Genomic DNA, 26,661 nt, shown 5'->3' with positions numbered 1-26,661 from the left:
ATACAAAAATTTTGCCCCCATATACCTCTGTTCCCTCTCCCCTTCTTTGTACGATTATTGTCATACAGACTACACTCTTAATATGTTGTGTGCCCATCAATGCAAAGTTATTATTATTGCTTTATGTAGTTATCTTTTAAATAAGATAGTAGAAAATAAAGAGTTACAAAAAATACGTTTGTACTGTCTTTTGTATTTACCTATGGAGTTACCTTTAATGGTATTCTTTATTTTTTCATGTGGTTTCAAATTAAGGTAAGTCCTTTGAGCCAATTCTTGAGGGAGCCACCAGATAGGTCAAAACAAACAACCACAATTTCTTGTGAATGAGATCCATTCTGTTCTTTCTGTTCCCAATACCTGTACGGGGAATGCAGCTATTTTCTTCAAGGCCACTGCCAACCCTGGATGGGACCAGGATAAGTTAAAACACCACAAAGGGGCTTCCCTGGTGGTACAGTGGTTGAGAACCCGTCTGCCAATGCAGGGAACACAGGTTCGAGCCCTGGCCTGGGAAGATCCCACATGCTGCAGAGCAACTAAGCCCATGCACCACAACTACTGAGCCTGCGCTCTAGAGCCTGCAAGCCACAACTACTGAAGCCCGCGTGCCTCGAGCCCGTGCTCCGCAACAAGAGAAGCCACTGCAATGAGAAACCCACGCACCGCAACAAAGAGTAGCCCCTGCTCACCGCAACTAGAGAAAGCCCGCACGCAGCAATGAAGATGCAACACAACCAAAAATAAATAAATAAATAAAAATAATAAAATAAAATTTAAAAAACACCGCAAAGGGGCTTCCCTGGTAGCACAGTGGTTAAGAATCTGCCTGCCAATGCAGGGGTCACGGGTTTGAGCCCTGGCCCGGGAAGATGCCACATCTCACGGAGCAACTAAGCAAGTGCGCCACAACTACCGACCCTGTGCTCTAGAGCCCGCGAGCCACAACTACTGAAGCCCGAGCGCCTAGAGCCCAGGCTCCACAAGAAGAGAAGCCACCGCAATGAGAAGCCCAAGCACCACAGCAAAGGGTAGCCCCTGCTCGCCGTAAATAAAGCAAGCCCAAGAGCAGCAATGAAGACCCAACGCAGCCATAAATAAATTTAAAAAGAGAAACACCACACAAAGCTTGCTATTCTTACTGAAATTCAGCTGGTTTTTCTTGAAAACGTTCCCGATTGTTGGAGGCTTTTAGTTAGTGTCCAATGTTCTGAAAAAGTTTTTGCTGCATTTTTTGTTACTATTATGAAGGGATCAACTTTTGGTGTTCTTCCTTTGCTGCTCTGCTGACACCACTTCAATATGACTTATTACTGGCAATGTTAACCTTGATTACTTGGTTAAGGTGGGGTCTGCCAGGTTTCTCCACTGCAAAGTTACTATTTTTTCCTTTCCATGCACTATTCCAGAGGTCAGCAAACTATGGCTGGAAGGCCAAATCAAGCCCACTGACTGTTTTTGTAAATAAAGTTTTATTAGTACACAGCTGCACTCATTTTTTTAAAACATATTTTCTGTGGCTGCTTTCATGCTACAACACCAGAGATGAGTTGCTGTGCAAAAGGCTGTATGGCTCACAGAGACTAATATAGTTCCTCTTTGGTTCTTCGCTGGCTCTTGCTCTATTTGTTAGAAACGTATCACTAAACCTAGCCCACATCCAAGGGGAGAGGAATTAAGCTTTACCTTACTGAGGGAGCAGTATCCAAGCATTTTTGGACATATGTTAAAATCAAGATAATTAAATGTTTGGGAGTCTATACTTTGAGGCCATGCAAATATCATGTTTCTCCTTAAACTTTTGCTCACTAATATTTCCTTCATCAGTAGGTCTCACCTACAGCAATTATTACTGTGGTGCTCTAATCATGATTTGCTGTTTCTCTCATTCCTTTTACATGTCTTAATTTGAATTCTTCTGTAAGGGAGATTTGTTTCTTCTTCCCCACTTATTTATTTACTCAATCCTTTAATTACATCAGTATGGGCTCACAGATACTTATTTTATTCTTTGGGTCATAACCATTACTATCATAATTTACTTCATGGCATGGGAGTTGAGGTACTTTCTCTTGTTGGAGGTTTTCTGTTAGAACCCTGAATGTGATTTTTAGGCAAGTCCCTTGACCTCTCCTTCTTTTTATCATCATCAGAATAAAAATATTAATAGCCACCTCACAGCATTCTTGTGAAAATGCTGTTTGAACTAGGAGGTAGGATATAAATGTTAGATTCTTTGGTAATGTACTTCCTTTACTCCCATTTCCTTCTTCACTTTCCTTCTCTCCCTCTTTCCTTCCCCTTTTCTCATTCCTCCTTTTTCCTCCTCAGCCTGTGTGTTGCACCCACCAGGGGTCCCCTGTGACACTAGGGCTGAAGCCAGTGGGGTCTGAGTCACAGCACTTCTTTGAAGGAGGGCTGTACCAAGCTCAGCCCAAATAACCAGTTTCCCTTTGCTGTGTCCCCAGGAAGCCACTTCAAGGACTCCTTTGCTGTTCTAAGCAGACCTCTTCCTGCACACCTGGGCCCTGCACCCTTCATCCCCTGGAGGGCAGGGACCTTGCCTTACACCTTTCATAACTTCCTTACATCCCTTACTGCACAATGACTTTTAGATAGTCTTTCATCAACCTTGAATGCAAATCTGAACATACACATAGTCTGCATGTTTCCACCATGCAGAACATGGGCGTGCTAACTGCCAAACATCATCACTGAAATTCACTGGGCTGTTTCTATCACTTTCTTAGGGTTTCATTCCTAGTTTGGAGATATTTGATGTTCTATGTCAATAGTCATTAACTGTGTGGGAGGCTATAAAGTGAGTCAGACATGCATGGTTCTGAAACCCAAGGAGCCCACAGTACACTTACGGGGAGAGAGCTCTGCACAAATAACCAACCATAGATAATCAAGGACTTCAAATGTCAGACATCACATGGATTTTGTTCAGTAGGCAGTGGGCAGTTAGTGAAAGCTTTTGAGGAAGAAGATGACATAATCTATAATGAAAAACTAGGAAGGCTGAAATGCATGAGCCTGGAGACATGGGTGGGGAGGGGGCAATTAGAAGGCTTTTGGAATGACCTGAGTGAGAAATAATATACCTCAATGGCAGTAAGAATGGAAAGAAATGGACAGAAACCTCTCCCAGGAGAAGTCAACAGGACATGGTCAGCTAGCAATCAGAGAATCTTAGAAGGCGACCTTTGAGACTATCTGGGGCAAGCTGAAGGTTTGTGGCAACCCTGCATCAAGCCAGCCTACCGGTGCCATTTTTCCAACAGCATTGGCTCACTTCATGTCTCTGTGTCACATATTGGTAATTCTCACAATATTTAAAACCTCCCATCAGCAAAAAGATTGTGATTCACTGAAGCCTCAGATGATGGTTAGCATTTTTTAGCAATATATTTTTTATTACTTTATTTTTTAAAAATATTTATTCATTTATTTGGTTGCACCAGGTCTTAGTTGCAGCAGGCGGGCTCCTTAGTTGTGGCTCGCTGGCTCCTTAGTTGTGGCATGCAAACTCTTCGTTGCGGCATGCATGTGGAATCTAGTTCCCTGACCAGAGATCGAACCCAGAACCCCTGCATTAGGAGCACAGAGTCTTAACCATGCACCACCAGGGAAGTCCCTAGCAATTTTTTTTTTTTTTTCGGTACGCAGGCCTCTCACTGTTGTGGCCTCTCCCATTGCGGAGCACAGGCTCCGGATGCGCAGGCTCAGCGGCCATGGCTCACGGGCCCAGCCGCTCCGCGGCATGTGGGATCTTCCCGGACCGGGGCACGAACCCGTGTCCCCTGCATCAGCAGGCGGACTCTCAACCACTGCGCCACCAGGGAAGCCCAGCAATATTTTTAATTAAGGTATGTACATTGGTTTTTTTTTTTTAGACAAAATGCTATTGCACATTTAATAGACTACAGAATAGTGTAAATATAACTTTTATATGCACAGGAAAACCAAAAAATTCGTGTGACTTGCTTTATTGTGATATTAGTTTTAGATAGTCACTTTATTACAGTGTTCTGGAACTGAACCCCCAATATCTCTGAGCTATGCCTGTATATTCTAAAAATATGTGTAGAAATATCTGCATAGTACACACTAACCCAGACATTTACACCTCTGATCCATGACTTGAGAAGTCACAGAAGTAGATGCAGGCCATAGGGTTAAAGTACAATAGACAGCTCCACAGCAGAGTGTGGGAGAGCTGATGTAGAAGAATTAAGTCAATGATTCTCTGGGTGCCTGCCTGCGGTGCTCTCAACCTCCTCCTGAGAGAGGCAGGGCTTTACCATTAAGAACCATATTTTAATAGCACGTGACTTATCATGCTGGCCACAAGTGATCAGAGCAGGGGAAGATGCTTGACTCAAGGGCAGCTAATTTCTGGGCAGGCAGGTGGCTTATGAGATATGAGATGATTGGAGACTAACAAGGCCAACAGAAAAGAGAATCGGATTTTTGGAGAAAGCTTGTCAGTTGACAGTGGGCACAGAAGATGAAGGGCACAGAGGGATAAAAGATAGCATATCACTGAAGTGGTAGAAATCTGGAGTCAGCAAAAGCCTGAGCATTGCTTTTCAGAGAGTAAGCAGTTGGTGGTTTGTAGTGCCAGACCATACAGGAGCTGTGGAAGCAGATTGCTAAGATGGCAAAATGGCCAAGTATCAGAAAACAGCAAACTCCTGCCACTATCGGGGCAATGAGATATTTTGGTCCCTAGAGCTGTGCTGATCAGATCCTAAATTGTATTTAAGTCCAAAGTAAGCCCAGCCATATGGCTGTTCCTGATCTTCTAGCCTGTGGCTGAGATTTCTGTCTTCCTTAATTCTATAAGGTTGCTTACAATAACGTCTCATTACTTCTGGTGGCCTGAGTGAATCTGTCCTTTGCAACCACAAGACCCTATTAGGCCATAAAAAGAAATGGAACTCTGGTGACTGCTACAACACTGATGAACCTTGAAAACAGGTACGAAAGAACAAATATTCTATCATTCCACTTATATAAGGTACTTAGAATAGTCAAAATCAAAGAGACAAAACATAGAAGTTACCAGAGACTGGAGTCTGGGAGGTGGCAGGGGGAGTTATTATTTAATGGTTACAGAGTGTCTGTTTGGAGTGATGAAAAAGTTTTAGAAATAGATAGTTGTGATGATTACACAACATTGTGAATGTAATTAATGCCACTGAATTGTACATTTTAAAATGGCTAAAACAGTAGAATTCATGTAAAACAGTAAAGTTCATGTTATATATATTTTACCACATGCACACAAAGACCCTGTTAGAGATGCAGTGTGATGGAAAGAACACCAGCTTGGAGTCAGAGAAACTGAGTTCAAGACCCAGCTCTGCATTTTCCAGCTGTGTCACTTTGGGCAAGTTACCCAACCTCTCAGGGTCTCAGTTTATTCATTTGAAAAATGCAAATAATAAAACCCTTTCTAGGGTTTCCCTGGTGGCACAGTAGATAAGAATCTGCCTGCCAATACAGGTGACACAGGTTCGATCCCTAGTCCGGGAAGATCCCACATGCCGCGGAGCAACTAAGCCCGTGTGCCACAACTACTGAGCCTGCGCTCTAGAGGCCACGAGCCACAACAACTGAAGCCCGGGTACCTAGATTCCGTGCTCCGCAACAAGCGAAGCCACCGCAATATGAAGCCCGCACACCACACCAGAGAGTAGCCCCTGGTCGCCGCAACTAGGGAAAGCCCGTGTGCAGCAACGAAGACCCAACGCAGCCAAAAATAAATAAATAAATAAATTAAAAAACCCCAAACAAACCCTTTCTAAGTTTATTGTGAGGAACAATGAAGACAAAAATGCATTAAACCATTACATAAATATCTTTTGAAAAGGAGTCTGGTGACTTTTGCTATGTGTATTTGGAAGAGGAGACAACAGGCCTCTGTATTCTTCTTAAGAAAGTGTGAGGCTTCTCCTTGGACTGTGTGTTCAGGGTACACTTGGGGCCAACAGTGTGAAGCTCACCACATCTGCCCAGACTTCTCTGAATGCCTCTCTTCTTTACTTCCTCCTGCCATTTCCTCTCCAGCCCCTTTTGGGCTCCCAATGCTCTGGGCTCTCTCTTCCTTTAGTACCCTTGGAGACAAGCCCTCAGGAGGGATTATTTTCTCATTCAAACTGGAGTCCCTTTGTTTCCCTTCCCACAGCATATCTGTATTTAGGCCATACCTCTTTCCAGGGAGGAAAAAGCTTGAGCCATATAATTTTGCTGAGTTGAACTGAAGGATTTTTTTAGGCATCAGCAGACATGTAGGTACAGGAAATGCCGGGGGTGTGGGAGCCCTCCAACCCCTTTGTATCTCCCACAGCCAGGCAGTTAATAATCCTGAAACATTTGCTGAGTGGGATCCTTTCTCTAGGCATCATCAAAAGGCGGGGGTGGGGTGGGGGACCAAATGGCTTCTCAAACTTGATTGCGTTCTGACGTTCTGTGAGGTCTAAAAAAGTAGGCGCCCACACCAGGAAGGCTGAGGAGCTGTCCTAGGTCCTGAAGTGCAACTGAGCGGGCAAGCCTCCCTGTTTCTCCTAACCCTGGGGCTCTGGCAACTCTGGTTCAGCCTGAACTCGGATTTAGAAGAGGTAAACAAAGAGCTAATTCTGGGAAGGGAGAAAGGATGAGAGAGAGAAGTATGTAAACACACAGAGCCTTCTGGATCAGCTTAAGCATGGAGAGACTGCTAAGGCCAAAACATAGAAACTTTTGATTTTATTTTTAAATTAGAATGGTCACCAAGAAACCTCTAAGCAAACATATGGAACAAGTGCAAGGGGACAAAAAGCTGTGCAACAAACAATGCAATGCAAAACTGTGTAAACACCAATTTGTAAGCAAAACTACAACCACATAGATTGACGTGTCACCATCAACTGAGCCATACCAAAGGACTCAGAGCTCTTTTGCCTTTTCTTGTAGATAGAAACAGTTTAATTTTTATGGACAGAGGACAAATAAGCGTATGACTTAGCTTGATGTCATTCATGCTCTTTCACATGTCTTCGTTAAAAAAAATTTCCCGCTTCTCCAGAAAGTTTGGGGCATAATCCTCCCCACCTGCCTTAATGACATGCTCACGCAAGCATGTTTTCATGGGGCTGAAGAAACTAGGCTGAACAAATATTACTAGTATAAAACCAGACACAGAAAAGGGGTGGGCTTCTAAGTATTTAACACACATGGTCTGCAGTCAAATATGCCCTGCCTTATCGTAGTCCATAAGTTAGGATCTCAAATTAGCCATAACTCTTCAACTTCACTCCTTAGAGGTAGTGACCACATCACATGTCTTTTCCTACACAAACAGACACAAGCAGCAAAAACATTTAACTAGACACACAGTAGGTGTTCAATAAATGTCGGTTGGTTGGCTGTTTAAGGCAAAATAGACGTGGAGGCTGGATTTCACTCAGGTAATATTTTTTTTTTTTCAGGTCATGTATTTTTCTTTCTTTTAAAAAAATTATGGTGTTTTTAATAGTGGAAAAATTAAAAACAGTGTAAGAGTCCAACACGAGATTGATTAAACAACTTATAGCACATCCATATAACTGCACACCACACCGAACTGTAAAATGAAGTAAATAGATCTACATAACTGATGTGGTAAACGGCTACAATTTATGAAGTAAGAAATGAAAGCTGTAGAACATATATAAAATGTGTATGATTCTATATTTACTAAAAAAAAATTAATCTGAGAAAAGGACACTTTTTATCACTTCTAGCTATATTCATTGCTATAATTCCAGCAGCTGGCACATAGCCAGGATTCAGTAAATATTTGTTAATTAGCTATGGTAACACCAAGGATTCAGTATAGCACTTAAAATACTCCCAACAGAGTGTAAATTCTGACCTTTTTTTTGTTGTTGTTACTCCAGAACAAGCAGGATTTTCCTATTGTTGGGCAGGAGGGGAGTGGGGAGAGCACTTTGTAATTAGACAAAGCTGGTACAGCATTAGATTGAAGGCTCTGGATAATACACTCTTTTTTGCTTATTTTATCTTTCTACCTATCTATTAATCAATTTCCATAACTTTTTATTTTGAAATTTCCAAACCTATAGAAAAGTTGTCAGACTAATACAATAAACATCTACATTCACCAACTGTTAACTTTTTGCCACATTTGCTTTATATCCTCTGCATCTGTGTGTGTGTACGTGTGTGTGTACTATTGCCAAACCATCTGAGAGTACGTTATATAAATCATGACATTGCAAACCTAAATACTTCAGCATATACCTACAAAGAACATTTGCCTATTTTTGATATGTATATAATTTTCAAAGAACAATTTCTTACTTTGAAATAGTTTAAGACCCAAAAGAAGTTGAAAAAATAGTACAGAAAGTTCCCAGGTACCATGAATGCAGCTCACTCTTCATGATAATATCTTACTTAACCTTAGTACATTATCAAAAACAAGAAAATGACACTGACACAACAAATTAATTCAACTACAGACTTTATTTGGATTTCACTAGGTTCCTCCCTCTCTCTCTCATTCTATGAATTTTTATCACGTGTATAAATTTGAGTAACAGAACTCAAAGTTACAGAACAAAACAACCTTCATGTTACCCCTTTATAGTCGTATCCTCCCCCTAACCCTAATCCATCAACCATTGATGTTTTCAATCGCTACAATTTTTTCATTTCAAGAATGTTACATAAATGGAATCACATAATATGGAGTACTTTTTCACTCAGCATAATGCCTTTGTGATTCATCCAAGTTGTTGAGAATTATTCATCAATAGTTGATTCTTTTTAATACAGATTAGCATTCCTTTAGATGGACGTATCACAGTTTGTTTATCCATTCACCTGTTGAAGGACACTTAGGTTGTTTTCTGTTTTTGTCTATTATAAAGAAAGCTAATGTGAACATTCGTATACAAATTTTTCTGTGAACATAGGTTTTCATTTTTCTAGGCTAATTATTCAGGAGTGAGATTGCTGAGTCATACAGTAAGTGTATTTTTAACTTTATAAAAAACTGCCGAAGTGTTTTCCAGAGTGGCTGTACTGTTTTACAGTCCCACCAGCAGTGGATAAGAGATCCAGATGCTCTGAATCCTTGTAGGCACTCGATATTGTCAGTATTTTGTCTCTGCCACTCTAATAAGTATATATCATTGTGGTTTTAATTTGCATCTCCCCAAAGGCTAGTGATGTTGAACATATTTTTCGTATGCTTATTTGCCATCTGTATATTCCCTTTGGTACAATGTCTGCTCAAGTCTTTTGTCCATTTTCTAATTGGAATGTTCATTTTCTTACTGCTATGTTTAGAGTTCTTTATTTACTATGGATATACATCCTTTGTTGGATATGTGATTTTCAAATACTTCCTTCCAGTCTGTGGTTTGTCTTTTCATCTTCTTAAATGGGTCTTTTACAGAGCAAAAGATTTTTTAATTTTTATGAAATTGATTTCCTTTATGGATCGCACCCTTGGTGTCATGCCAAAGAGTTTTCCCAAGTGGTTGTAGAGGAAAAAATGCAACCATCTTTTTCTCCTCACATGTGTTTAATACTGTGACAGATGCTGAGAGAGATACATAGATGTAGAAGTTGTGCTCAAGGAGCTTCCAGTTCAGATATACAAACACACAAATAATTACAGCAGAAGATGGGAGGCAATTATGTCATGTGAATACTACAAAGGCTGTGGGTAGGAGGAGGAGAGTTCATGAGAGGGAAGGATCACTTTACATTGGAAATATCAGGAAGGCTTCACGGAGGAGGCAGCATTTGAGCCTTAAGGATTTCAACAGCTGAAGTGGGGGCACAGGAAAAAATTCCAAGGAATTTCTTCAGCATGCACATGGCAGGCACTGTGATACCCACTTTGTATACATAATCACATTTACACCTCATAGTAATCTCATGAGAGAGAGGTCAAGGGTTCTCAAACCTAAATTCAATGAGTCTGGGGTAATGGCTGGGAATCTGAATTTAAGTTCCCAGGTACTTCTAATGAGCAGTCAGGTTTGGAGACTCCTCAGGTGGATGGTTTTATTGAAATTTTACAGATGAAGAGACTAAGGTTCAGCAAATAATAGCAACTTGTTCAAAGTCCCATGGCTAGGAAGAACTGTGATGCAAAACTAGAGCTCTTATGGACAGAACTTTATCACAAGGCTCCCTGCCTCTGGGAGGCATCATACCTAAAAAAGAATTTATGAGGGAAGAGCAGAGGCCAAAGACTAAGTCCTTGAAACCCAGGAGAGTAGTGAGCACTGCCAAATGCAGAGGCCACAGAGGATGTGGCATGAAGGAGAACCTGGGGATAACTGAACAATGTGTCTGCCTGAGTCTGACATTACAGGAAGATGAATACACACCCCTTGCATAGGGCAGGGCACTCCCTCAGGAGACCTGGCCAGCTGGAAGGAGTTGTGGTTTGAGACTCAGCCAAGATCACTCCTTGGTAGTACAGCTTTGTGCTAAAATGATTAAAGCCAAACATCTGGGCCTACAGAGTGGTATGTCAAGAAAGGGGAGGCAGGGAGACACAAGTCTCACTGGGGAATCTCAGCATGGAATCTCAGGTAAGCTATTCAGAAATTGCAAAATGCAGCCCGCTTTAGATTTTCCAGGGCCACTACCCCTTTGATGGATTATTCAGGCCTTTTGCCTCACCTCCTGCTCTATGTGTGTTTTGCCTTCGGATTACTGCTTCTATTGGAGGATGGAAAGGAAAAGAAAGGTGAAACTCCAACTAGGACATTTTGCTGATTTTTGGTAGTCCTGATAACATGGTTAAAATGAGATCGGACCAACAGCCCAGATGTAAGATCTTCTAATTATCTGTGGTTGTTTCCACTTAGCCACACTCATGTTGGTCCCTGGTAGCACAGTCAAGTGGGCTGTATTCTCACTCCCAGGGGGAAAGCCTGGAGGCCTGTGCAAGGTTACTGTGGACAATTCCATCACGAAACCCAACTCATTTGCTGTTGACAGTAGATGCAAAGGAATGTCTGTTATTTGAAAGAGGACAATGATGACAATAACCCCTTATACCTGAACAAAGCACCTTCACATGCATCAACTCAGTTTTTTATGACCTTGGCGAGGTGGGCGTTGTTATCCCCACATGCTTAGGAAGTGGCAGGAGCCACAATTCAAGCCCATCACCTCTGATTCTTTGAATTACAAACCAGCCTGCTACTTTGTTATTGGCCAAAACTTTCCTGAAGGCTACTTAGCCTTATTCTGGCTGCATGGAAATTAATAAGACTTCAAGAGTCTCATTTTTCTAAGAAGTAGAATTATGCAGCGAGGAAAGAATGTATGTTTGCTTGCTAGTGACCTTATGCAGAGTGCTGCAGCTAAGCCTTGGTTTCTTATCTGTAAGATGGGGGTAAGGGCTACCTTGAAGAGTGGCCAAAAGGAGGTAAACCTATGCAAAATTCCTGGCACAAAGGCTGGCAGAGAATATTCATTCTGTGATGTTAGCACTCTTCCATCCATCACATCACCAGGAATTTCTGAGCCCACTGAACTCAGCATTGAGTCCCTCCAGCTCAGGTCTTGGTCTCTGATGAGGAACCACAGAGACAGGCTGTGGCAGGGCCTGACCATCTTACATGACATAAAGCACAAAGCCAAGAATATGCTCCAAAGTCCCATAGGCCTCTATTCCCCCCCTTCCTTTAGTGGCCTGTCTCAGGTAATATTTCCTCCATGAAAGTAAAACATCCTAGAACTACATCCTTGAGATTCCAAGATCAAGAAAGGCCTTCAGTTTGGAATTCTGGAATCTACTAAAAAGTTCTTCATCCTCCCTCTTCAAAGCCATAGCCACATCCTGAGAGATTATAAGTTTGAAGACCCCACCCGACCTCCTCCCAGCCTTCATCTTTACAGATCTCATTCTTGGAAACCCACCACTGTGTAGTGAAGGAGGCCAGCTCAGTCATCAGCACTCTTCCCCACTTTTGGAGTTTAATCTGTTTGCAGGGACCTCTTTTGTCCAAAGACAGATCTCCACAAGAAGGGGCCCTCCCTAAACCAGATGAACATTTACACAGACTGAAATCTCAAATGCCTGCCTACAGGGCGAGACAGGTAAAGTAAATGAATTAAGAAGGTGGACGTTATTCAATGGAGAGTGGCGGGGGACCGTGGTGAACAGGAGAGCACGCTTATACAAGTGGCAGGGGCACCTCAGCTCTGTCCATCGTGGCCATCCCAGCTCTTTCCTCCGCTTCTCTCCAGTCTCTGCAACTCAGGCCCACTCCCTTTTCCTTCCTCCCCTCTCTTCCCGGGCGTCGCAGGCTTTCAGCACAGCCACCCAACCCCGGGCGCTCCGGAGAGCTGCAGAGGAACAGCTGATGAGATGCTCTCTGACGTAGACCCACTTCCCCCCTGGGAACCCCAAGCGGGCAGAGGGAGGGGCCAAAGCCGCGCCCTGAGGGTCCACATTCTGTCTGGAAAAACAGGGCCTCACGCTCGGGAGCTCCAGGGTGGCGATGAGCGTACAGCATACCTCCCAGAAAACACTAACCTCCCAGTGGAATAAAGGGGGCAAGGAGGACAGGGTCAAAGGACGCGATGGAGCCGTGTGGTTTCCGGATGGGAAACCCCCATCGTTTAGGCACCCTTCCGCACAAGTCACTTCCAAACCAGATAACTCTCGGGGACGGGCACTTCAGACAGGCGGTGGCTCCTACGCAAATGGCTCTGTCCCCGCGCCCTCGGTCCGTGGCGCGCGCAGCTGCGGTAGTCACTGCGCTTCCCCGCCCCCGCTCCTGGATGCCCCCCCTCCCTCTCTCCGCCAGGCCCGGAGCAGGAGCTCCGCCCACAACGCGCCGCCCCAGGCACCCCCCAACCCCGCCACCCCACGCCTTAAAAGCCGGTGCACACTGCTCCGCCGCGTCCCGGCCGGCTCACCTCTCTTCTCCTCGTCAGCTCCAGCGCAGCCGCTCCCCCGGTCCTGGTCCCGGCACCATGAGCTTCGGCTCGGAGCACTACCTGGGCGCCGCCTCCTCCTACCGCAAGGTGTTCGGAGACGGCTCGCGCCTGTCCTCGCGTCTCCCCGGGGCCGGCGGCGCGGGTAGCTTCCGCTCGCAGTCGCTGTCCCGCTGCAATGTGGCCTCCTCGGCTGCCTGCTCCTCGGCCTCGTCGCTCGGCCTGGGCCTGGCCTACCGCCGGTCTCCGGCGTCCGACGGGCTGGACCTGAGTCAGGCGGCGGCGCGCACCAACGAGTACAAGATCATCCGCACTAACGAGAAGGAGCAGCTTCAGGGCCTCAACGACCGCTTCGCCATGTTCATCGAGAAGGTGCACCAGCTGGAGACGCAGAACCGCGCGCTCGAGGCCGAGCTGGCCGCGCTGCGGCAGCGCCACGCCGAGCCGTCGCGCCTCGGAGAGCTCTTCCAGCGCGAGCTGCGCGAGCTGCGCGCGCAGCTGGAGGAGGCGAGCTCGGCGCGCGCGCAAGCCCTGCTGGAGCGCGACGGGCTGGCGGAGGAGGTGCAGCGGCTACGGGCACGCTGCGAGGAGGAGAGCCGAGGGCGCGAAGGGGCCGAGCGCGCCCTGAAGGCGCAGCAGCGCGACGTGGACGGCGCCACGCTGGCCCGCCTGGATCTGGAGAAGAAGGTGGAGTCGCTGCTGGACGAGCTGGCCTTCGTGCGCCAGGTGCACGACGAGGAGGTGGCCGAGCTACTGGCCACGCTGCAGGCGTCGTCGCAGGCCGCGGCCGAGGTGGACGTGGCTGTGGCTAAACCAGACCTGACTTCGGCGCTGAGGGAGATCCGCGCCCAGTATGAGTCCCTGGCCGCCAAGAACCTGCAGTCAGCTGAGGAGTGGTACAAGTCCAAGTTTGCCAACCTGAACGAGCAGGCGGCGCGCAGCACCGAGGCCATCCGGGCCAGCCGCGAGGAGATTCACGAGTACCGGCGCCAGCTGCAGGCACGCACCATCGAGATCGAGGGGCTGCGCGGGGCCAACGAGTCCTTGGAAAGGCAGATCCTGGAGCTGGAGGAGCGTCACAGTGCCGAGGTGGCCAGCTACCAGGTAAAGGTTGGAACGCTGCGTAGGGAGGGGAGTCCTGTTCTCTCCCGCGCATACTTCCCGCACAGTTGGGGCTCTAGAAACCAAGGAGAGGATAAGAGAGGGGACAGAAAGAGCCCCGCCGGGAGGCATTAGCAAACAAAAAGCCCTGGAGCCTCTCTCGCTAATTTTAGGGGCCTGGACGCCCTCTTTCCCTGCCCCTCACTTAACGTCCCTATCCAAGCCCTTCTAACAAAGAAGCCCTCAAGCTTCTGTTCTTCGGAGTCTTAAAATCTACCTCATGCCTCCCTGTCAGCAAGTGGGCATAAACACGCTGGCGACCTGAAGAACAACACCCACCCAAAGTAGGAGTGAGCCCAACGGGGGTGGGTCACAGCCTCTCCATGGCTCGTGGTGCTGTTTCCGCTGTCTGGCTTGTTTGATTGACTTTGAAAGGCTTTCTGTGCGCCCTGGAAATAGTCCTGCCCTTGGGTTGGGGGAAGAATGAGGGACTAAACTGGGAAGGGTTCTATCCCATTGTCTTGACTTTTGCCCTCAAAGGAGTAGAGATTGGGAGCCAACAAGATGAGTGATTGGGCTAGTAATAACCGCTCTGCTCTGTCCTCCCCCAACACAGATACACGGTTCCCTCCTCCACGGAGTAATGTTACTACTTCCTAAAGAAAGCTTTGCAGTCGTCAGCAAATGAGAGTGGTCGGTCGCTGTCCTCGGTGCTGATCTCTCGTTCTTCCCATCTCAGAATTTCCCTCTTGTCTCATGTCCCAGTTATGAGTCTCTAGGCAATTAACTGCTTTGATTTTTTTTTCTTCTGCAACACCAACACATCAGTCTTGGCTACCTGCAATCAAAAAGGTCACCTCGTGGACAGCATCAATTTTCACTTTCATGGATGGCTTAGCACTTATCAAAAACCACTTAATCTGCTCAGCAGCAGTGAAATCCCACTCGAACATGCCCATTTCCTTAACATTCTTCCATCCTAAGTGCATGTGATAAATCACAGAGATGGGTTCATCTTTGTTATAGGTCACTTATTTTTTTTCCGTCTTTGCCTGTCCTCTAAGCCCCTGTGAAGGTATCGATTGGCTCTTTCCTCCTTTTCTCTACAAACAAAGGCCACTGCCTCTTCAGTTTTACCACATAGAACATTCTGGGCTTATGACCACAAAGGACACAGAGGCAGGAGGAAAGTGTAGAAAAGAATCTAAATAGTGTGGTTCTGTTTCAAGGTGCAATAAAAATTCCATGGGATAGAATGCTAATAATTCGGAAACTTGAAATAATTCATTCTAGCCAAGATCAAAGTTTACATTTGATAAAATTAATGGGGTTTGGGAACATTAATAAAATACCATCAAGAAAGGAGTGAAACCTCAAAATGCTATTTGAGTCTGGAGCTATTGATGTGCAGTATTTGCTGTTCATTATAAGTTACTCCCTTTGATAAAGGAAGGAAGCTTGCTTAGACCATTTGTTTTGGTGTTTGGAATTACAGTAATATTCAAATACTTCTATTCCACTTCAATATCTGTAACTTGAACTTTTCACTCTGTGGCCTAGGTCCCAGACGGCCTGAACTAATCACATTTAGTTAATTGAGACTTCATGTTTTCTTCTAGAAGCTTCAAAGGATGAGTTAGGTGGTCTTCTGGAGGGCTAGCCCAGTATTTCTCTAAAAAGGATAACTTACCCACAACCTCCATCTGAATTGGGCTTTGCCATGTCCTCTGTTTGCTCATTATAGCCCTTGTATTCTGAGAGGTAGTGACAGTATTGTCTGGCTTGTTTTGTTTGCTTTAAAAGGCTTTCAGTGTTAGACAATAGTAGGGTCATGGAGATGTAGTCTGCAGAAAACAAAAAACACCAGAAACTGCAGCCTCTGCAGCTCTGCAGTGCTGCCCCCGTCAGCTTTAGCCTTAGAGCCTCAGTGGACCTGCTTTGAATGGAAGAGAAGATCAGACAACATATATACATATATATATATGTATATATGTATATGTGTGTGTGTGTGTGTGTGTGTGTGTGTGTGTGTGTGTGTATCCTACCTACCTCTTAGGACCTAAGGCTGAGGTGGGGCTCACATCTTCACCTAAGGATCCTGAAGTCCTGAAGCCACAAGGGAATCATCGGGCTATTCTCTGTAGCAGTCTTAGCAGTGCTGACTGAGATGAAAAGCCTCCTCCACAGTGAGATTCAGCCATTGTTTTCTTGCCCTCTAACCCCCTCCCCCTCCCCTTTCACTGCAGTAATGGAGGCTGTTCTTTCTTCTGCTTCAGAGATTAGTGGTAGGCTCATCTTCTTTTGCAAGTTTGCCACCCTCTTAGAGGCAGAGGAGGGCCCCATTAAAGTCACATTTTCCCTGCTCCTGAGAGCTAACAGCCTATTTGAGGAAAGAAAGCTTATCACACTTTTGAAAGGGTGATGAATGATTCAAGGTGACATAGTAAGTATACAGTGGTGTATGAGAGAGCCTGAATAAGGTAACAGGAAAAATTATGAGGAGTTAGGGCTGTTGTCCTCAGAAGCCAAACAGAGCCACCCTCTTTAGCTGAAGGTTTTCCATTTCTGACACAGGGTGATTCTGGTTCCTGCATAGCTGCTTCACCACCATTAGAGTTCTTGCTCTGCCAAAGATGTCGAAGGACATTTTTGCAGGGTACTGGGGGCCCTGGCCCTATACTGTGGTCAGTCTTGGAAAGCTGAAGCTTTCCTTGAAAGACCTTGCTGAACAATCAAGATCACACCATTAGTTAATGCTCTCCAGGGAGATGAGCCAAGTCTGCCCTCTTCTCTCCAGTATGAGATTGGAATGCAGCCTAATTAAATAGGAGGAAGGGGCTGGCCCCTTGGAGATTGGGGGTGGCAGTGGCTGAGTAAAAATCTATAGCTTGATAGATCCATTTCTGAAATTAGAATTCAAGAAAAAAGCTTCATTTGGTCCCTCTCTTTTTTTTTTTTCCAACTCATCCATGTGCTTTTTGCTTTCTTTTGTTCTGTTTTTGCCCCCTCTACCTCACTGTATTATTGTCACCTGGGCCATCCTGATAGAGCCTTTACAGAAAAAAAAAAAAATAGTGGATCCTAAACCCATTGACCCACCAAGGTTACTTGGGCGCTTAACAGAAAGATTCTCAGGCCCACTCCCAAAGATAGGGATTCAGCAGTTTGCAGGTGGGGCCCAGGAATATGCAATTTCGATAAAAGCACCGTCATTCCTCAGACTGATTTGGGTGTGCATTGACTTAAACCACATTTCCCAGTGTAAATCAGCCTATAGAAATACATATAATGCAACATTTTAAAGTATGGTAGGAAATAAAAATATGGGATGAAGCAAAGATAGGCGTGAGAAAAGGCAGCACAGTGACCTGTGAGTGTACCATATATAGAAATCCTCTCTCCCCACCTTCATTTATCAGGCAGAGCAGTAATTCTGAACAGCCTCTTTCAATCAGTAAGTGCCGCACTCATTACTGCTCACCTGGCTGAGGGCCCCTCAAAGTGATGAAACCCACAGCACTGTCTGTTGTTCCTATGCTCCACTGCAGATGCTAGTGTGGCCAGTTCTCTCTCTTTACTCCCAGCCCGCATCCTTCCTTCCGGCCCTGAGGAAGATGCTCAGCACTTGGTTTAGCCATTCCAGGAGAGACCCCCGCTGGAGCTGGGAGTGCCTCTCTCCCACTCCCTCAGGCTAATCCAGCAGTAGCTGCGTGGTTGGGGGAGGGAGCAGTCTGCAGCGCTCTGCTCACATTCCGAGCTGGAGGCCATCTTTGGCAGGGCTTTTGAAGGGCAATGCAAGACAGCCTGGTGTGGGGAAGAGAGTGCAAACAAGAGACTGGACACTGAGGAGCAGTGGTCAGCAGTCAGCACAGTTCCTTCTAACAGGAGCAAAGTCGTGCTTTCTGTCTACACTGATCCATAAAATAGACGTGAAATGTGTAACAGAAAAGTTTAAGGAAATTTCAGCTATCTGGAACTCAGGTCCCCAACAACCTCTCATTCAGAAAACACAGCTGTGAAACAAAAATAATTTTTTTAAAAAGGACCTAATTAACCTGCTGATGTGACAAAATGTCTATCTCTAAATCACATATTGGGAAGTTGGCCCTTTTGCTGCTCCCAGCCTGTTTATTGCTAACTTTACATGATTCTAAAGTACTTTGCTATTTGGATTTCAAGCCTGCAGCAAGATAAAGAAGAGGAGCCACTGGAGTCAGGCATTGTCAAGAATGAGTAGAAACAGATCAGTTAAACTTTCAGGACAAAGAAAACCAATACATAGCAAACACTAACTCCAACACTGCTCTATGAATTGGGAGATTGGGATTGACATATATACACTAATATATATATAATAGATAACTAATAAGGACCTGCTGTATAAAAAATAATAAAATTTTAAAAAATTTTTAAAAATTATAAAAAATACTGCTCTAAGGGGCCATTTAGGATAGAAATAAACAGTCTGATATATCTTAGTTGACCTAAAAATCACATCACAGTATTATAGAAAAATAATTGATCATTATCTTAATCCTTAGTTGCTGAGAAAGGTTGCATTGTGTTTAGTGTCCTAGGTAAGAGTACTACAAACCACTTTAGAAAGGTTTTTATTTAAAATTGTGATTTTTAAAAAATCTGTTACGGAGATGTACATCTTCGTGAAAAACAAACAAAAAATAATAACGTGGTGCTTTAAGGGGTTTGCCTCCAACTCTCCAACATTAAAATTTTATTTTACGTTGCCTTCCTTAGTTATCTAAAGGGTTGTAGGGAGGGCTCGTGATTAATTTGTCCATATCATTATAAGGGTAGAGAGTTAACAAGGGTAGAGATATTAACAATATTAAAAATCACTAAAATTTATTGAGCATTCCTAGGTGCCAAATGCTGTTCTAATGCCTATTATCTAATTTAACAGATAATGGATTCATCACATAATAATGTGAGGTACATTAAATTGGCATCCTAACCTGAGGATCTCAGAACACCTCAGAAAAGAATAAACACTGTAATTTCCCATATACAGAAATGGAAGTTTCAAAGAAACTAAAATATAGAAGACTGACTGAGGTATGTTAGATGTTTGTGGCAGGGCAAGAAATGCAACCCAAAGATCCTGATGAAATCCTCTTTTTTTCCTCATATAACATTTCTCTTGCTCCTTTGCATAATGAGTATACTCCCTCCCCTTTCTCCTTTTTCCTTCACCCTAGATGCTTTTCCCCCTTACCACAATAATATTGATTCTCTTACCTCTAATGCGTCACTAGCAGACTTGCTTGTAGCTAGTTTAACCTCAAATATAGCAACCATCCAGTAAAATTTCTTGGTAAAAATCCTTTTAAACTCTCATGATCTCTTAACACACTTTGGAATATTTTCATCACTGTCCAGTGTATTATGTATTTTCCCCACTGCTTATCATCCCTTGCTCTGTACCCATCAGTTAATTGAGTTTCTTCTTTGTGGTATTCCTGTCAATATTTATAGAACAGGTAGGTGGTATGAATTTTTGTTCTTTCTGCAGATTCTCTTGATTTGGAAGTTTGTACCCCCAATGTGTCAGCCCTGCCTTTCACCATTGCTTCAACATCCCCACAAGGGAAGTTCAAAGGTTCCTCAGCTCTTACTTTCTTGAGGTTTCTGATATTTTTATCTGCATCACTACTTCATAAAAATAACTCTCAGTCATTGTGCTCTTCATGTTGACAGAGTTGCAACTGAATTATATAAATTATTTGCTCAGAATAAGAAAATAAATGCTTATGTAGCATCATTCATTCATTCAACAGTCATTCATTGAGCATCTACAGTGTGTATTGTGCTAGGCTGTGGGCTTCCAGAGGTGAACTAGACAGAAGGGGTCCAGGTTTCCATGTAAATTACATCCTGGTTCAATTGTTCTCTAATAGTGATTCACCCTACCAGGGACGTTTAGCAGTGTCTGGAGACATTGTTGATTTTCACAACTGGGAGGCAGGGCACGTGCTACTGGCATCTAGTGGATAGAGGTCAGGGATGCTGCTAAAAATCCTACGTTCATAGGACAGCCCCCCACAACAAGGAATTACCCAGATAATGAGAAGAGCTAAAAAGCAGAGTGGGGACTTCCCTGGTGGTGCAGTGGTTAAGAATCTGCCTGCCAATGCAGGGGACACGGGTTAGATCCCTGGTCCGGGAAGATCCCACATGCCACGGAACAACTAAGCCCGTGCGCCACAACTACCGAGCTTGCGCTCTAGAGCCCGCGAGCCACACCTACTGAGCCCGCGTGCTGCAACTACTGAAGCCCACGCGCCTAGAGCCGGCGCTCCGCAACAAGAGAAGCCACCACAATGAGAAGCCCGCACACTGCAACGAAGAGCAGCCCCCGCTCGCCACAACTAGAGAAAGCCCGCGCGCAGCAACGAAGACCCAACGCAGCCAAAAATAAATAAATAAATCTATTTTTTACATATAATAAATAAATAAAAATCAGAGTGGCCAGTTTCAAGTGGGGGCTTTTTTCTAAGTTGTCTTCCCACTGGAGGTGCCTTTTTCTAATTTACACAAAGTTCCTTCATGGGCTAGCAGCTGCCCTGGTTTAAGGTAAAATCACGTGCTAGATCGGTGTGGAAAGGGTACTTAAACTGGATGCTGAGGAAGACCTGTCTGAGTAGAGGGCATTTGAACTGAATCTAGTATGACATGATGTCAGTCATGTGAAGACCCACCACAGAGCATTCCAAACAGAGGAAATAGCTAGCCTGAAGGGCCTGGGATAGCAATGAACTTGGTAAGTTTAAGGAGCAAAAGAGAAGGCCAGGGTAGCTGAAACACATTGAGCAAGGGGAAGAGTAGAGGCCATGCTGAGGAGTTTGGACTTAATTCCAAAGCTGTTGGAGGGTTTTAGGAAGATGAGCAATGGGATCTACTGTGTTTTTAAAAGATCCTCTGGTTTCTCAAGAATCACAGATTTAAAGCTATTTTTCTTCTGTGCCTGGGTTTGCACCTGGAGGAACTTAAAGCAAAAGTATTATATGAACTTAGTTTCCTTTTAAAAAAATATTATAATTTCAATCTGCCATTTGAATTAAAAAAAAATTCCTTGGAGTGTTTATGCTTCCTCCTATCTGTCATGAAAATGCTTTCAGTAAAGTGATTGAGTAGCAGACTTCCAGGAAACCATCAAAACAAATGGAGGCAGAGAAGACTTGCCATCCCCTCTGTGCTGTCCACAGTTGGAATTTTCTGAATCTGAGCTCCTAACCTGAGCCTTTGGTTTGGGAAAGTACATGTAACAACTGAGTGATTCAGCAGTAATACAACAAGCAAGGGAGGGACGGTAAGTAAGTAAAAAATAAATATTTCCCCAGTATTCAGTTTAGAACCATGTGCTCCGTGGTAGAAATGTATCCAAATCTCCTGGGGACCTTTATGAAAAAATGCAGATGCTGGGACCCCACCCTAGAACAAATGAATCAGAATCTGGGCTGGGGGACAGGTCTGGATTTTTAATGTGTAGGCAGGGTTGAGAATCCTTGCTTTCTCAATCTCAGTCTCAGTCTCCATGAATGTCAGCTGCTTTGGCCTAAATATGTTGGACATGTCTTGCTTTTCAGGATAACATTGGGCAGCTGGAGAATGATCTGAGGAACACCAAGAGTGAGATGGCCCGTCACCTTCGGGAGTACCAGGACTTGCTCAATGTCAAAATGGCTCTTGACATTGAGATAGCAGCTTACAGGTATGTCACAGGGCATGCTCACCCAAGCAGATCCCATCACCTGGGGCATCTCTACCCAAATAAGTGGTTTTAGTCTCTCTGATTTCTGATGGGTGAGGGGGGGGGGGTTAAGGAAAAGCATCACGGGCTCCTTCCAGGTGAGCTGACCCTTATGTCCCTCGACTTGGTTATATCCCAGCTCCACCTTACTAGGCCTGGAGTAGTCTACCTACCTCTGCAAGGATTTAAGGGGATAATGTGAGTGCACAGAGGTTGAAATAAAATCCATCAGACTCTAACTTTAAAAATAAGGTTTGTGTAACATAGAAAGTCCCAACAGGTGAGGTATCCCCCTGGATTCCTACTCAAGCAATATATAAGTGAACATTTACCTCTAAAAAAAATAAATACAGGGTGGTGGTGGTGGGGGTGTGATGAATTGGGAGATTGGGATTGACATGTATACACTAATATGTATAAAATAGATAACTAATAAGAACCTGCTGTATAAATAAAATAAAATTCAAAATAAATAAATAACAGCAGCTACTATTTTTTGAATGACTACTGCGTGCCAGGCACTATATTAGATACTGCATATAAATTATCTAGGTATCAAGTCATATTATTCCCATTTTTTCAGATGAGAAAACTTGAACCACAGACTGTGCAACATGCTCAAAGTCACAGTGCTGGTAACGGAAGAGCTCAAACTCAACCCCAGATCTGTCTGAAAATTTTTTCCTTACACTATGTATACTACTTCAAAACAAAGCTCCAAGAGGAGTTGATAGTGTTTTGAGTTTCTGATTTTTAAAAAAAAAAGATAAAAATTATTAGAGTTATGAGAAAAAAAGGTATTGGGGCCATGCTTTTATGATGCTGTTTAAGCCAGGCTGGGAAAAAGCTTGGTATCTGAAACAGTTTAATTCACTGGTTTCTGTTATTGCTGATTCCATTTCCTTTGTACCCCTACACGTTGAAAAAAATACAAATCTCAAGTTCAGGCTGATTAGGCAATTCCTTTGTGGACTTCTTACCTTCTTATCCCTGTTGCACTTAAGGTGTTAATTAGTAAAATTACTTCTCCTTAGAGCTTTGTAGACTCTAAGTGCCAAAAATGGGTGTGATGAAACCAAGGGGAGTTGTAGGGTTTTTTTAAATGTATTTGCGAATAGGATAGGTTTCCCCTTGACAGTGCTTTAAACGCAGCTTGTGCTAAAGATTTGTGAGTGTGTGTGTGTGTGTGAGTGTGTGTTTGAGTGTGTGTGTGCACGTGCCGGATAAAGTCCAGGTCTTTGAGCCTTGAAATTCAATATTTATTGGCCTCAATCTCATGAAGAAACTGCGAAATCTTTCTAATCTTTCTAAAATGAATAGAGGCTGGAGGGTTAAATTCTTTAAAAGTTTCAAGTTGACTTCCTGAGAGTTTTTCTCTGTTGGATTTACAGGAAACTGCTGGAAGGCGAAGAGACACGTTTTAGCACCAGTGGATTAAGCATTTCAGGGCTGAATCCACTTCCCAATCCAAGCTATCTGCTCCCTCCTAGAATCCTCAGTTCCACCACCTCCAAAGTCTCATCCACTGGGCTGTCTCTTAAGAAAGAGGAGGAGGAAGAGGAGGCTTCTAAGGTAGCCACAAAGAAAACCTCCCAGATAGGGGAAAGTTTTGAAGAAATATTGGAGGAGACAGTGATATCTGCTAAGAAAACCGAGAAATCAAATATAGAAGAAAGCACCATTTCAAGCCAAAAAATATAATTCTGTTGCTTGAAAAAAGTTAATGCTTAAGAGGGGATAATATGCATTTGACTTGTTAAACAGCCTATTCCTGATCCAAAACACCTGTCGCCACTATACAATGTTTTCAAGGCTTCAGTCTCATATTTAGCATTGAATACTTACTTTCTCTAATAAGAAAACCACACCTTAGATTGGAGCAAACCACAGTCCTAGAGCAATCACAGAGGAGTTATCTAAGAATGCAGCTTTCTCACCTAAACCTTAGGCTTCACAGCAATAGATGATTCAGGTACAGAGGAAGTACAAACTAAGGTACTAAATCTGTGATCGTCATCATTTTGCTGTGAATTGAAATTAAAACCTATATTCACTCACCATACCCAGCCATTACCCAGCTATTTAATCTCACTCTAGATACCTAAAACATAAGGTCACTGCCAAAGATAAACCCACGGTCCACACCTGACACCACTCTGATAGAACTGTTTCACAAATGATAGGTGTTTGTTTAATGGACTCTTTCCCTCCCATCCCCCCTCAATTCCATATATCCTTTTCTTCCATTCAGAAGAAAAAAAAAAGGCTAGTGTAGTATTTATCCCTTTGAAATACATTTTGGTTCTTCTCAAAAGAACTTACCCCCTTTAGCTCTCTCTGCTCAATAGGTAGAATTAGATGCATGCTGACCATTTCTGTGATTTGTGTAGTGACTTTTCCCTGTCCATTTCATGTCCTTCTATTGCTATAGTTTAAAAGAAATGGCAGTGATAAGTTTTATGGGTTGCCCCCAACAAATAAAATATTGAAAAAAGTCCCTAGATTTTAGGCTTTTAGCTTATTCAAATCCACTTAATCAGGAAAAAGGAATACTTTATTGAGTGTAGCTTTTCACCTTAACTTTAGAAGCACAGTCATAGTTAATCCCAAACTGTGATTAAGCTGACCTTAGATTTAGTAGTATAAGCTAGAAGAGGTATTTGTATGAAGGGGAAAAGCCAAGGTCTCATTTATCTGTGGCAATTCATTTGTGGTGATAGAGAATTAGCTGTTTCATGCCTTTACCCTTAGACAGAATCCACATATTCCCCTTCCCACTAGTCTAGGTCCTAAGGAGGCCTTGGTTTCACTCTTATGCCTTTTAAGAGTGCTAAGTATAGATTATGTTATCACCAGGACACAATGCTCCTGCCCAAAAGTAAAAGAAGACACTTCTGGTCAATCAACACCACCAGCGAATACAAAAAAGAAATATTTCTCTTTTCTAAAAGAGTCTTGCCCAAACAGTTTTCCCACTGCTGCATGGTTAGTGGGGTCTCCCTTCCCTGCTGGAGACGAAGAGATACTCAGACCAGAGAAGAGGCACACATGCTCCTACTCACATGCTAGGAAGTAGATTCTGGAGAGTTCAGTTTTCATCTGCCCAGCTGTGTAGCAGCTGCATTGCCCAGTCTTCCATGTGTGCCAAGTTTGATGCAGAATTAATTCTCTGTTGGAGTCACTTGCACCAGATCTAAAGAGTTGCTATATGTCTGTCACACATCTCCATTAGGAACTCTGTGCTGAAAAGGACATGATGCTTTTACTGAACTTTCTTATCCTAGCACATGCTTCAGTCGTTCACGGAACTTGAAAGAATACTTTTCGCTTCTTCCTTTCCCTTACTCCACCCCATCTTTACTCCCCACACTTACTGTAAAATGTTAGTAAAATGAGAATTAAAAGTCACATGAATCCCACCAACATAACTTGTGTTTCGTGGTTTTTGCTGCTTTAACTGAAAGAAGCACTGTTTTGGTTCAATGAGACAGGTGTACCCCCAAGTCATTCAGAAACCATATGTTGTCTGTTTCCTGCATCCACGTTTAGTTTCGTTTAATGTTCTTTTGTTTGTTTGTTTTTTCCCTGCCAAGGCCTTCCGGCAGTCTGCAGACTGTCTGGTCTGAAACACATAATGCACTAAGTGGACAGTTCATGGCAGGAAGTGGGAAAATCAAATCAATCAAATGATGAAAGACAGTGTATTCTGTACCTGGATAATAATTTTTTTTGAATTTTATATTTTTTTAAACAGCAGGTTATTAGTTATCTATTTTATGCATATTAGTGTATACATGTCAATCCCAATCTCCCAGTTCATCCCACCACCACCACCACCCCCCGCTTGCCCCCCTTGGTGTCCATACATTTGTTCTCTACATGTCTCTATTTCTGCCTTGCAAACCGGTTCATCTGTAGCATTTTTCTAAATTCCTCATATATACGTTAATATACAATATTTGTTTTTCTCTTTCTGACTTACTTCACTCTGTATGACAGTCTCTAAGTCCATCCACATCTCTACAAATGACCTAATTTGGTTCCTTTTTATGGCTGAGTAATATTCCACTATGTATGTACCACATCTTCTTTATACATTTGTCTGTTGATGGGCATTTAGGTGGCTTCCATGACCTGGCTATTGTAAATATTGCTGCAATGAACATTGGGGTGCATATGTCTTTTTGAATTATGGTTTTCTCTGGGTATATGCCCAGTAGTGGGATTGCTGGGTCATATGGTAATTCTATTTTTAGTTTTTTAAGCAACTTGCATACTGTTCTTCATAGTGGCTGTATCAATTTACATTCTCACCAACAGTGCAAGAGGGTTCTCTCTTCTCCACACCCTCTCCAGCATTTGTTGTTTGTAGATTTGCTGATGTTGCCATTCTAACTGGTGTGAAGTGATACCTCACTGTAGTTTTGATTTGCATTTCTCTAATAATTAGTGATGTTGAGCAGCTTTTCATGTGCTTCTTTGCCATCTGTATGTCTTCTTTGGAGAAATGTCTATTTACGTCTTCTGTCCATTTTCTGACTGGGTTGTTTTTTTAATATTGAGCTGCATGACCTGTTTATGTATTTTGGAGATTAATCCTTTGTCCGTTGATTCATTTGCAAATATTTTCTCCCATTCTGAGGGTTGTCTTTTCAGCTTGTTTATAGTTTCCTTTGCTATGCAAAAGCTTTTAAGTTTCATGAGGTCCCATTTGTTTATTTTTGGTTTTATTTCCATTACTCTAGGAGGTGTGTCCAAAAAAGATCTTACTGTGATTTGTGTCAAAGAGTGTTCTTCCTATGTTTTCCTCTAAGAGTTTTATA

General features: G+C 43.5%; 2 protein-coding genes across 3 annotated transcripts in view; one reads left to right on the top strand and one right to left on the bottom strand.

Moving 5' to 3' along the window:
* Positions 1-13,087, bottom strand: part of NT5C2 (5'-nucleotidase, cytosolic II) — a 153,970-nt gene extending 140,883 nt beyond the window's left edge. Inside the window, exon 1 of one of the 2 annotated variants that reach the window (XM_079900798.1) lies at positions 12,952-13,087. The gene's annotated coding sequence lies outside the window, so the exon portion shown is untranslated. The remainder of the gene's footprint in view (positions 1-12,951) is intronic. The other variant, XM_079900800.1, reaches the window with a different exon arrangement.
* INA (internexin neuronal intermediate filament protein alpha) lies at positions 12,952-25,253 on the top strand. Its single transcript, XM_079900805.1, has 3 exons — positions 12,952-14,073; positions 21,675-21,799; positions 23,230-25,253. The coding sequence occupies exons 1-3, from the start codon at positions 13,009-13,011 to the stop codon at positions 23,537-23,539; spliced, it is 1,500 nt and encodes a 499-aa protein (XP_079756931.1). The 5' UTR covers positions 12,952-13,008; the 3' UTR covers positions 23,540-25,253.
* The last annotated feature ends 1,408 nt before the right edge of the window (positions 25,254-26,661 follow it).

This window comes from Stenella coeruleoalba (genome assembly GCF_951394435.1).
Source record: "Stenella coeruleoalba genome assembly, chromosome: 16".
Taxonomy (NCBI): Eukaryota; Metazoa; Chordata; class Mammalia; order Artiodactyla; family Delphinidae; genus Stenella; species Stenella coeruleoalba.
Note: the sequence above shows the minus strand (reverse complement) of the source record. Positions and strands in the feature narration are given on the sequence as shown.